This window comes from Vespula pensylvanica, chromosome 9, assembly GCF_014466175.1.
Source record: "Vespula pensylvanica isolate Volc-1 chromosome 9, ASM1446617v1, whole genome shotgun sequence".
In the NCBI taxonomy this organism is placed as follows: domain Eukaryota; kingdom Metazoa; phylum Arthropoda; class Insecta; order Hymenoptera; family Vespidae; genus Vespula; species Vespula pensylvanica.
Window position 1 is genome coordinate 6,105,743 of NC_057693.1, and position 12,453 is coordinate 6,118,195.

The 12,453-nt window shown below is 26.0% G+C and overlaps 5 protein-coding genes across 10 annotated transcripts; 3 read left to right on the plus strand and 2 right to left on the minus strand.

The window, feature by feature from the left end:
• Nucleotides 1-702: 702 nt before the first annotated feature.
• Nucleotides 703-2,534, plus strand: LOC122631740 (pyroglutamyl-peptidase 1). Its single transcript, XM_043817788.1, has 2 exons — nucleotides 703-1,607; nucleotides 1,713-2,534. Exons 1-2 carry the CDS (start codon nucleotides 1,380-1,382, stop codon nucleotides 2,100-2,102), a joined length of 618 nt encoding a protein of 205 aa, XP_043673723.1. The 5' UTR covers nucleotides 703-1,379; the 3' UTR covers nucleotides 2,103-2,534.
• LOC122631739 (integrator complex subunit 14) lies at nucleotides 2,117-4,335 on the minus strand. The gene is made up of 6 exons (XM_043817787.1): nucleotides 4,008-4,335; nucleotides 3,599-3,923; nucleotides 3,297-3,508; nucleotides 2,937-3,191; nucleotides 2,536-2,865; nucleotides 2,117-2,466 (listed from the first exon to the last, which is right to left on the minus strand). The coding sequence occupies exons 1-6, from the start codon at nucleotides 4,188-4,190 to the stop codon at nucleotides 2,239-2,241; spliced, it is 1,533 nt and encodes a 510-aa protein (XP_043673722.1). The 5' UTR covers nucleotides 4,191-4,335; the 3' UTR covers nucleotides 2,117-2,238.
• A 226-nt stretch (nucleotides 4,336-4,561) lies between these two features.
• Nucleotides 4,562-6,851, plus strand: LOC122632123. Its single transcript, XM_043818626.1, has 4 exons — nucleotides 4,562-6,075; nucleotides 6,146-6,447; nucleotides 6,540-6,657; nucleotides 6,739-6,851. The coding sequence occupies exons 1-4, from the start codon at nucleotides 4,885-4,887 to the stop codon at nucleotides 6,820-6,822; spliced, it is 1,695 nt and encodes a 564-aa protein (XP_043674561.1). The 5' UTR covers nucleotides 4,562-4,884; the 3' UTR covers nucleotides 6,823-6,851.
• Nucleotides 6,852-6,945: 94 nt separating this feature from the next.
• On the minus strand, nucleotides 6,946-8,409 carry LOC122632126 (TM2 domain-containing protein almondex). 2 transcript variants are annotated; one of them, XM_043818633.1, is made up of 6 exons: nucleotides 8,136-8,409; nucleotides 7,922-7,989; nucleotides 7,681-7,824; nucleotides 7,485-7,606; nucleotides 7,268-7,411; nucleotides 6,946-7,177 (listed from the first exon to the last, which is right to left on the minus strand). In XM_043818633.1, the coding sequence occupies exons 1-6, from the start codon at nucleotides 8,224-8,226 to the stop codon at nucleotides 7,042-7,044; spliced, it is 705 nt and encodes a 234-aa protein (XP_043674568.1). In that variant the 5' UTR covers nucleotides 8,227-8,409; the 3' UTR covers nucleotides 6,946-7,041. The 2 variants fall into 2 exon arrangements, with proteins under 2 accessions (XP_043674568.1, XP_043674567.1); XM_043818632.1 differs by having other exon boundaries at nucleotides 8,130-8,406.
• Nucleotides 8,410-8,714: 305 nt separating this feature from the next.
• On the plus strand, nucleotides 8,715-12,007 carry LOC122632124. Of its 5 annotated transcripts, none has more exons than XM_043818631.1 (8): nucleotides 8,715-8,807; nucleotides 9,952-10,131; nucleotides 10,206-10,467; nucleotides 10,549-10,671; nucleotides 10,824-10,985; nucleotides 11,074-11,235; nucleotides 11,324-11,505; nucleotides 11,596-12,007. In XM_043818631.1, exons 2-8 carry the CDS (start codon nucleotides 9,965-9,967, stop codon nucleotides 11,759-11,761), a joined length of 1,224 nt encoding a protein of 407 aa, XP_043674566.1. In that variant the 5' UTR covers nucleotides 8,715-8,807; nucleotides 9,952-9,964; the 3' UTR covers nucleotides 11,762-12,007. The 5 variants fall into 5 exon arrangements, with proteins under 5 accessions (XP_043674566.1, XP_043674563.1, XP_043674562.1 ...); XM_043818628.1 differs by lacking the exon at nucleotides 8,715-8,807 and adding an exon at nucleotides 8,814-9,500; XM_043818627.1 differs by lacking the exon at nucleotides 8,715-8,807 and adding an exon at nucleotides 8,814-9,184.
• The last annotated feature ends 446 nt before the right edge of the window (nucleotides 12,008-12,453 follow it).

A 12,453-nucleotide genomic window follows, 5' to 3' on the forward strand; every position in this document is an offset into this window, starting at 1 on the left:
TTTCTAATTAAATGCTTACATCTTACATTATTAATCTTACAGAAACGCACAGAAAACTTTTTAAACAAATTATTTATTTCCAGTTATAAAGAAGATAACATTTTTCAATAACAAAATAATCAAAAATTTTCAACACAATAAAATAATCTCGTGTAAAAAATCTTTATCCTTCAAATAAATCCTTGGTCACTAAAATCGGATTAAACTTACATAGAGAATTCATGACATAAACTTTTGTGAACGTATAGGGTTTTATAGGTTTTTTCGCTATTAAGATTGCAAAGATATATAACAAATAATCAATAATATCTATATAAAATCGAAATTAATGTAAAGTGAAACGTAGCCTTTGAAACGTTTATTTTCTTAGATATTCTCTAGCCTAATTGCAGATGATTCTAACAAAATTATTCATTTTTTAAAATTCATGTTTATCATTTTTATTTAAATTTTGAAGAATAGAAATAGGAAAAATATCAAAAAACGAATAATATTTGAAACAATAATTTCTTGATAGAATAATGCGATCGAATGAATTGAAAAAGAATTATATAACCTGCAAAAAATAACTTGTGAAATACGTAAACTATCAGTATTATATTTGATATATCTAGTATTTTTCTTTTTTTTTTTTAACCTTTTTTAGGTATAAAATTCATAAAATTTCGAAATAAAAAAAAAGTTAGAAATTTGATATTACTTTCGAATCTATTCTGATGTAATGTTTGAAATAATATTTGAAATAAAATAGATATCATAGTGAATATCAGATCGGTTATTAATTACGATTACAATAATAGCGAAATTGATACTATTGAAAACTTAATATAACAAAAGTGAATAATTAATTATTACTAAAATTGTCAATTATATTTACTATAAAATTATTTCTTTTTTTTATATCATTTTTTCCAATGTGTTTAAAATTCTGGAATTCTAACATGTTATTATATGATAAAACTTTGTAACATCACAAAATGTAATGTATAATTTTTTTATTCATATTAATAAATTTTAATTTCTAGTTCCAATAAATAGGATCTATATCTATCTTTCCAATAAACACGCTTAATGTTATTTAGGTTAGGTCAAAATATGATCATATAAAGTAAATTTAATATGTTCTATTATTTTTTAATTAAATTTAAATCATTTATCAAAAATTAGCAAATTCATATATTCGTAGAAACGCACTTTCACTTATATAGCTCAACAAGAAGAGAGATACGCATTTGATTTATCAACGTGTTATTTAAATATAACCACAATTATCGTTCTGTAAACATTAAACAATTTCTGTTATATAAAGTATACATACTATTGTTCAAGATTTGAAAAAGTCATTCTGTGAAAATACCTTAAAACTTGCATTTATAAAAATGCATGAAAATCAATTGAATATAAATGGAAAGAAAATTTTGGTAACTGGATTTGGACCATTTGATAACCATATTATTAATGCAAGTTGGGAAGCTGTGAAAGAATTGTCTAAATTGTGGCCTCAATCAGAATTATGTAACACTCAATTAATTACGAAACAAATACCTGTATCTTATGAATATGTATCCACACAAATATCCAAATTATGGCAGGAATATAATCCTATAGTATGTAACTATCATATCATATGTATCTAACTCTTCTAATAATTCATTAATTAAATCATAGTTAAATTAATACATACAATAATTAATTGTTAGTTCTTTGTTTAGATTGTTATACATGTAGGTGTCTCTTACAAAGCAAGTTGCTTAACCATAGAACATATTGCTCACAGTACAGGCTATGTGAGACCGGATATAGATGGTAAATGTCCTAATGAAATATGTACTGTTTGTCAAATTTTAAAAACAGACATAAATGTTAATAAACTTTGTGATAGTATTAATGAGAACTCAAAAGAAAGTGGATGCAAAGCTTGCATTTCTCATGATGCTGGAAGATATTTATGCGAATATATATTTTATCAATCATTGAATATCGGAACGCAAAAAACATTATTTGTTCATGTTCCTGATCTTCATGTATATTCTAGCATGCAAACTAGCAAGGGTTTATATGATATTATATATTTTCTGGTTAAAAACTTAAATGATGATTAAAAACATAACGAGCATTATAGTAAAAAATGTAAAATTTTACTATTATCTTATAAAAAACAATGATACTTAATATCTAATATTTTTATCCTTAACATTTAATATAAATACAATATTGCAAATGCATATTTTTGTCACTTTATGAACCTTCCTGTTGAAATTTTGTTCGTGTCGGTGGAATATTATATCTGAGTTCGAGAAATTCAGGTTTTCGTAACATTGCAGCGACGTGTCCTAATTGTATTGTACAGTCTGGATTTAAATTTGGTGGTAACAATGTACACTCTCGTTCCAGTATACACGCTAAACCTTCTAACAATTCCACAAATCCCATGGAGGCTGCTGCTCTGCGCAACCTGTTTACTTCCTATTAAAAAGAAGCATAGAATTGTTCAAATATTTGTCAAAAAATAAAGAGATGATATCTGAAACGTACTTTGTAAAAATTTTGTGTTTTTTCTGGCAATTTTCTTGCATGTCTTAATATTTTTTGAATATCAGATTGCAATCCCACTTGTCGAATCCATGATGGTGCATTTTGTGTATAACTTCTCTTTTCAGTAGGTCTAACAGGAAAAGAAACTTGTGCACCTTGAGCTGTATCAATTGGACCTAAATTATTGAAATTACCTAACCATGGTACAATATCAGGTCCTGGTTCTAGAACCGTTAACATTAAATTTGACTTCTTTTTTGTATCTGCCCATGAATAAATAAAGCCAAACCATTCATTATTCAATAAACATAGAGCTGCCATATTTTCTACCTATAAACAATTGTCTTATTAAAATATTTTTTTGTTAGAGAAAAAATCTATTTAATTTAGAAATAAAGAACCTTTAAAGCTCCATGTAATAATACACAAAAAGATGGAATTTTGCCTTCATCTCCATTTTCATCAGTATCTGAATCTTCTTCCAACGATATACCTTGCATATTTGCATTTTTTTCAGTAGGCAATGGTAAGACTAAATGTCTTGATATGGCATTAGGACTACCAACATCTGCTACTGATATAAATCCACAAATTTCAATATTTTTTGATATCATTAAACCGGGTATCAGTTCAAAATCTGTTTTCTTTGTATATGGCTAAAAAAAAAAATAACTACATATTATTAAAAATTTTAGTTAAAAATAATTATACACAAAACAAAGCAGTTTAATTTTCACAAATGTTATTAACAAACAAATTACCATAGGAGGTGGAGATAGAAGAATACGTGACCCTAAATAGCCACATTTTAAGTAACCTTGAAAAGACACATAATTTGTTTCTGCTAGTTTTTGAAAACATATTGCAACAGAATGTTTTGTGAGAGGAGAATCTGGTACTAATATAATGCTTTCATATCCAGCTAGATCAATTAGACGTTGGTAAAGAGGTAAACCTACAGACAAACTTGGATCTAAAATAATATATACATATAAATACAAATGAGTAAGTGTATATAAGATAAATGTATTGTTAAATATATAAAATTATAAGTAAATATTACCTTGCGATGGTGCAATACAAACGACACTTAATTTTCCTGGATATGGAAAAGGTAATGGGAAAGGATTTATATCTCTTGTTATATTTAAGGAATTTAATGAATCTCCCAAAGACATTGGTCCAATTCCAGGATTACCATCTGTTATTAAAACTACTTGGCAGGCTGTAGTATTGCCCCATTCTGCTATGATCACATTGTTAACACCATGTAAAGCTGTTTCGATACAAGTCTTGTCACATTCCTCTATATTTTGTAACTTTGCACGTATACTGTCATAGTCACGAGTAAATGGACATATAACTTCATAAAGCGATGAAAATAATACCTAGAATAAAATTTCACTTTGCAACAACCAATTGTCTCATTAAGAAACTTAAATAAATCACAGGATATATTTATTAATTTTTACCAAAGAAACGAATTCTAATTTAGAATTAGTTTGTAAATAATGTAATAAGGCATTTATTCCATGAATTGCTAAATGATGCCTCGTTAATTGTTCACTTTGAGAATTATCACTACTTCCTACACTTCCAACTGTTGCAGGGCGTCTCATTGACAAAGAAACATCTAATGCTATGACTGTTGGCATTTTAATAGCTTCATTTAATACTTCAATTAATATACATTTGATCTTTCAATATTGTTCTTTTCACTTGTTGCATGAAGCAAAATTTATTTTTTTTATAGGTTAAGTATATAGAGCGTGTAGATATATATGCATATACATCCACACATATATATATATATATATATAAACACAGCTGAAAGCCAACTGCACGTATACGTATATAGTATTTATCTATATCAAGAAAATAATATCTTTGCATAATATTACATTATCCATTTGTTATTTATAAAATAAATCTTTTATACGAATATTTTGATATTCAGCAAAATATTTCAGGATTTAGCAAACAAAATAGTTAGAATAATTCAAGCACAAATCTGTTCAGATTTAACGATACTTTCCTCGCTTATAGTTCTTTAAATAAACGCTCTATTTTATTCATAGCATATCGAAAGATATATATCGTTTTAAAGAATAACAAAATTAATAAAACAATAACACATTTCTGTGTGAACTATATTCGATTTAACAGTGTAATCGTAATACTGAATCTTATGTGTCAGTGAATTGTATTTTAATAATACTCTGTTTAATATGAAATACACATTCATATATAATCTTACAAAAGATTATTAGAGAATTAGAAATTTGTATAGTGCATTTTATAGGAATATTATTTGTCGATAGAAATAATCGTTTAAAAATTCATTTATATATGTTGAATCACAACGTACGTACAACTATTAGATTAGTTGTAAACACTTTTCGAATTCATGAAGGAAATAGTAATAATCTGATTTATGGGAAATGTTATAGACCATTCAAACCGATGGTTTTGCAATTTTTAGAAGAAACATTAAAGAATAATTTGCATTCTAAAGAAACTTTATCAAATATATCCAAAAATGGGATAAATAATAGTGTATCTAGGACTACTACAGACGACAAAAGACATAATACATCTTTAGTAGATTTACAAAAAATTCAGAAAAAAGAGATGTTAAATGCATTAATAAATTTTATGTATCAACAGCCCATATATGTATTGGTCCATGAAATAAATGATATTGATATAAAATTTTGTAACCTTTTAGAGGTTATGTCATACTGCGATATTTTTAAATTATTATTATTTTTAACTAAGACTATACCTTATAAAATTATGGAATTGAATTTCTATATTAAAGCTATGGAATTATTACGTGAAGGAATATCGTATAATATTTTTGATAAAGATGAAATCATATTCTGTCTCTACTTCTTTGGTTTAAGAAAAGAGAATGCAGTAAAAGATGTACAAATGACTTGGAAATATCTGGAATTTGAAGAGTTATCGTTATTTGAAAAATGCATTGTATCAGAAACATTATTTAAATGCGGAATTAAATTAACACAACCACAAATAGAAAATGTTGAGAAGTTAATAGAAAGCGAAGCTAAATTTTTGATTAATAATTTAAATCTACTTGTACCTTTATGCAAAGTGGTACGACATGCTGGTACTACACAAAATTTTTTTCCAAGTAATTTAAGCAAAGAAATAATTAACTGTAATAATAAATATCACATGATACCAGCAGTGCATATTTTAAAATTATATTCACATATGTACTTTGCGGAACCTAAAGTATTACAACGGCTAGTCACTGATATAATAGATAATATATCATCGATAAACAAAACATTTAAAGATAAATCAGATCTCTATAAGAAACAAATCTATAAATCTAAATACATAGATGGATTTTTATGGAGCATTTGTATATTAAATTACAAATTAACAGATGTACAATTCCTGGAAGTTAAAAATTATGTTGATAACATACAATCTGTTATGTTTGATGAACCAAAGGAATTATTACGTATATTGTTGTCATTATGGATTCTTGGATATCAAGCAGAATTTGTATGTTATGCATTAATCATTTATAATGTCTATATTTCACACAAATATCTTATATATAAATATATTTTAGATGATACAGGAATGTATTAAAAGAGATATTTTCCTGCAAGCATATAATAACAAATTTTGGAAAATAAGAACTAGTTTATATTTATTACTTCATACTATTCAAATTGAATCTCCAAATATTAAATTGCCTACTGATTTGTTTACTGACGTATATGTAGCTTTGAAGATACAAAAATCTTTAAAAACTATCTGTACAATTGTAAGTGGATTTTCCAAACAAATGAAACTTCAAAATGTTATTATCAATTCTCCTGCAAAAGGAATTTATATTGCAGGTGTTAGTTTTGATCATTCAACTTTAGGGTAATAATTTCTACTAATAAATAAATTTTTAAATTGAAATATATATAAAATTGTATATGTATGTGTTGCTATATTATTTCTAACTTTTACAGATCTTTTCATATCGATTTGTTAAATGACACCACGTGTTTACGATATTCGAAAATTCCACATGGTCTTATGAATTTAAAACTTAGATTGATCAAACAGCTTGGTTATCAGTCTATACTAGTTAATACATAATTATATTTTATATATGAAATATAATATCAGTAAAGAATATATTTTTACATCATATTTTTTATTTTGCAGATCGATGAAGATGATCTTAAGGATACAATTACTACTTTTAAATATATTGAAAAATGCTTGGATGAAATACTATATTCTAAGTAATAAATATTTTATACTTATAAGAAAAAAAATTGTGTATTTATATACATATCACATTTCATTTCAGTTCTCAATTTAAAAGACAACAAATACTAATTTCGTTCCATAAAAATTATGTAAGTTGGATCTAATAAAATAATAGTATAATATCTAGGCTTTTTACATAAAATTCGAGAGGTCTCATAAATAATCTTACATTAGTTTCACAAGATAGAATAATATTTAAATATAGAGAGATCCATCTGCTGGTCCTAAATATCTCATAGAAATCAATATTACATCAATCAAAGTCCATACACCAAGTCCTCCAAAACTAAATAATTTGCCAATACCTTCTTGCCAATGTCCCAAATAGAATCTGTTTTGTTATTAAATATAATAGTTAGTTTAGAATTATCTATGTTTATAATATTTCATTATATTGCTAAATTAGAAGTTTTAAAGTTACCTATCTGCACCAAAACCTCCTAAAGTAATGCTCAGTATCAAGGCGGTAGACCATCTGTATCCTACTGTCCAGTTGCATCGTAAATTTTTCATAAATTTCCTTTTTCCCAAACACAATATATAACCATTGACTGTACAATTTGTTCTAAAAAAGAAATATATATTTGGAACAAATGCTTAAACTACTTAATCATCTTCTTATTTTAATCTAAGGTAACCTGTAATATTGTTGAGGCGATGCTACAGAACTGCAGGAATTTTTTAGATGACATTGATGTTCCCAAGGTTCAGTTTGATAACAATAACGACATATGTATTCTTTTTGAAAGTTCTGTTCACCCTAATTACAAAGAATATTAAAAATGAGATTATAGTTAAATAAACTTGTAGAATAGTCTACTATTTGATACATACTATACAATCAACGTTTTCTAGTACAGTACAATTTGCAACATAAATTGCTCCGTACACACAATTGGTATTTAAATTACATTTTAAACATTCTACTCTTAACTCGGAACACAGTATTCCAGCTGGACACAAGCCTGACATTTCTTCCTACGGTGATGCATATAATTATAAATTATATATTTATACTTTTTAACAATTATGTATACTTGAATAGACATGTATATGTATATAGGATAAAATTTACCTTTTTACTACTATAAGCAGGCGTAGAATTTGCATTAGATTCTTTTAACGCATAACTTATTATACGATCTGTAATATCAAATAACATACGAAGGAACTGTTTTACAACTTAACTAAACTACAAACATTATATCCAATTATTATATTAAAATAGATCATTTCTTAAAAAACGATTATTAATAATAATAAAAAATATGCACGAAATTTACCATTACCATAACACATATGTACTTCCCTAATAATATGTGATAAAAGTGCAAAAAAAATTAAAATAACGTTTTTTGAATTAACACGAATTACTTTCATTCTCAAAAAAAGAATATTTTACTTTCGCAACGTATTATAGACCAACAAATTTGTAGATATTGAATTTATTTGTACACATATCATAACGTTGTTTGGTTTAGGTCGACCTATCTCGAAGTATTCATAAACAGAGGTTAGTCAAATGAAGAGGATGAAAAAAATGGAACTTATGCAATATATTTTAATTTAATATATAAAAGAATTACATCTCGTTAATACTAAATATAGGCAATTAATAAGTTACGATATTCTATACATTATCTTATTTACATTTAAGATAATATAATAAGTATATAAAGTATAACTTGAATATAGCGTGATCATTGCAGTTTAGTAGACGTAAGCTGATTGGACATTGGTTTATCATACAAGAAAGAATTAGCCAATCATTGTTAAGAAAATATTATTTGAGTTCTAATGTATCCAATCACAACAGAATTTTGCCTATTCCGTTATTAATGACCTTGCTGTACGATTGAATGTACTTAGTTTCATACAGTTGCTTTGTTTTGGCACTGACTGAACTAACTACACGTTTGACCTTAGCTACAAACTCTTCTAACTAGAAGTCTGTGATCTTGGTAGGAGTCGATATTATTACATCTGTACGCGTGTGTGCGAAATGTATTGTTACTGACATATATATATTTTTTCATATCCATATGTTGGTAAGCTAGAAAATAATGTATGACACGAGGAATGCCAAACGAATGACAGTAGGACTAACGAAGGTTATGTTATTACATAGTTTTCATCTTATTCATTTATTTCTTGAGTCTGTACTCGTAATGTAGAATTTTTTTCAACATAGAGATATAAGAATTTTGCAAAAAGTGGGACAAGATGGAGACAAGGCCTTTTTTTCTGGATGGCTCATGAAATCAAAGTTGCCATATTTGGCATTTTACACATCGTACGATCTTTACACATTTGAGCATTCACACTATAACCTTACAAGGAAAATATTGTGTTATTTATTGATATTCCTGTGCTTATATATATTATATATATACATATATATCTGTGTGTGTGCGTGTGTATATATATACACATATCTATATATATGTGTGTATATATAATATACACATTTATATATATATATGAAAAGTGATGTGATATGTCTCTCTTTTAACTTATACAATTTCGTATTAATATTTTCATTAAAAGAGATATTCATGTACATATATTTCTACTACTTTTGTTTACATCTATAATTTAGTAAAATAAATGTGTAGAAAAGGGATATTGAAGAAGTTATTTAAATTGAAGAAACAGTAAGCTTTTGTCTTTTTCCATAAGATTTAAATTTCAGAAAATCTGTTACAGTTGGCAGAGATTTTATCATTATTTTTGGGCTACAGCTAAGGAAACTTGGATTAATTACAACAGTTAAAACTAACCCAATATTTTGTTTAAAATTTCATCCTTTGTGTTTCAGTTATTTTATTATCATCTTGAGAATAGAAAATTATAGAAATGTTTTTAGTGCATTTTAGAAATGTTTTAAAAAATTCATTTCATTTTTAGAGTCAAATATTATTAAATTATAAAGAATTGTCTGTTATTTTTATATGTTATTTTCTTCTGATAAAGGAATAATGTGTAATATTAATATTTAATTATTAAATTTACGAGTATCACTGTTAACTCTATATAATCGATTATTTTGATTTGCAGAAAAATTAACATTTCAGTATGTATTAAATAAATATGTATATTATATAGGCGTAAAAAGAAAATGAAGATGAAACGAAGTAAATCATTATCACCAGAACCCTCTAGTAGTGGAGAATCGAAAAGAATAAAATACGAAGAGTCACATCCACATTTGCTTGATTTTTGTGATGATATTCTGTTGAATATATTGAAATATTTAAACCCTCAAGATCTTATGGCATTGAGCTTGTAAGTTGATGCAAATAATGATATACTTTTTATTGGTTATAAAAAGTATATTATTTTATTTCAATCAAATATAGATGTAGTCAACGTTTGGCACAAGTTACACGAGATAGAACCTTATGGAGAAAAGTGGATTTTCGTACAATTCCTATGCCTCTGAATGATCTAGAAAAATATACAAAATTCTTTCAACCAATGACAACTAATGTAGCGATGCGTGGTGATTTACATTCCAACAAGTGTTTAGGACTGACACCAAAATTTTTTGATACCATAAACACACATTGTGGTCAGCTAAAGGAGTTAGTTATAGAAGATTATTATATAGATGGTGATGAGGTAAATATAGATGATGGGTATTTTACATATATATATATATATATATGTACCGAACTGCAGTATTAACTTGTATATTTATAGGTTGAGATAACTGATTTTCCAAGAACAATTGAGAAACTTTCATTGAAAGGATGTGAGATGGGTCATTTGCAAAGCAATAAGTCATACTTCTTTAAAATTGACCTTCATATGCCTAATTTAACAGTAAGATCATATTTACTTTTACATAAATATATATTTTGAAAATAATTTATTTGATTTTTTTTTTTTTTTCATTGAAAAAGTTTTTTATTTATCTGTTACATTTGATATTTTTTTTAATATATAACATGTTACATATATGTATTTATTTTTAGTGTTTAATTTTAAGTAATTGTCAATGGTTCATGCCACATTCTCTATTAGTAATTAGTAAAATATCAAAACTTAAAGAACTCAGATTGAATTCTTGTCATCGTTTGGGTGAATGCGTGGCTTATGCCAGTTTGGCAACCAGATTTGGATTTAAAACATTAGAGGTATTTTTTATATTTTTTTTATATAATGATAATGTCTATTCTATAATATATTTCTACATGAGTAATAAATTTTTGTTAAATAATTAAGACTTTAGATTTACGAGATACTGCGCTTGGAGATAGTGAAGTTAGTTGCTTTAGTAGTACTAAAACTCTAACGCATTTATATTTGGAATGTCCAGCAGTTTTAAGAAACACTGATGCAGGAAATTTTCGGCGACCTGTATTTGAAGATGGAAATATTGTTCAAGTGAGATATTTTTTTGATTTGTGAAATTTAATATTATTTGATTTTTTCTAATTAGATTATGAGATATTAATGTTTCTATCTTATTCAGTTTTTAGTCGAAGGTAATTGGGAAAATTATGGATTTCAAAGACGTTTAATCTCAGATAGAGCAATTCGTGCCATAGGGAGTATTGCTAGAAGAGTAATTCATACTTCTCCGCATGGGATTATATTTCTAGAAGAAGAAAATCAAATATTTAATAATCCTCTTCTTAAAACATTAGTCGTTAGGTAGGTAAATTGATACGGTTGGTAATAAAATTATTTTTAATGATTAAAAAAAATATAAATTTACATGTCCTGAGTACGTGTCTGTTTCAGGAATTATCCACGGGTTACAAATTCTAGTCTTGTTTATTTGGCAGAACATGTATTAAGTTTAGAGCATCTTGATGTGACTGGTACATCTGTTACAAGAGAAGGTGTTCAAAAATTCAAATCAAAGAGACCTAATGTAAAGATTGTTTCTTCATTCGAGGATACGTAGTTACTCTTCATATGTTTAAGCATTTGTTGTGTATGAGTGTTTGATGTTTTGTATCATTATTATAGCTTCAAGCGTTTAATTTTCTGTCTACAAAAAAGGATGATACTGCAAAACTGGTTGGTAATGTATTTACAGAATCGAGAATACTTTCCTAATTATGTAAATATATTTTCTCTTACAGCTAAAGAAATGTATTTGAATCTTATAAGAGTACATATAATAATTTTAAGTAGGCGATATTAAAAATTTATATCTTTATTATTATTATTATTATTATTATTATTATTATTATTATTATTATTATTATTATTATTATTATTATTATTATTATTATCATCAGATTTATATGAAAGAATGATTCATATAATTCCTTTTTTATTTCTCATATTTTAAAAATTTATTGTGTATATATAAATATAGATTAAGCTGTGCACACAATCCCTATTGTAATAAGCATTTTAAAAAAAAATATCATGTTAATAATATAGAAGAATTTTGATGAGTTGTAGGACAATATTATCCATTTAAATATTTCAATAATGCAAGAAGCGCGGGAACGTTAAGAATAATAGTAATTTGTGTTTATACTCGAAATATCACTTTATTGGGGATTAAAAAAGAAATGATAATTATTAATTGGATAATGATAGAAAAATAAAAAAAATTCAGATCTCATTTAGCACTATAGATTA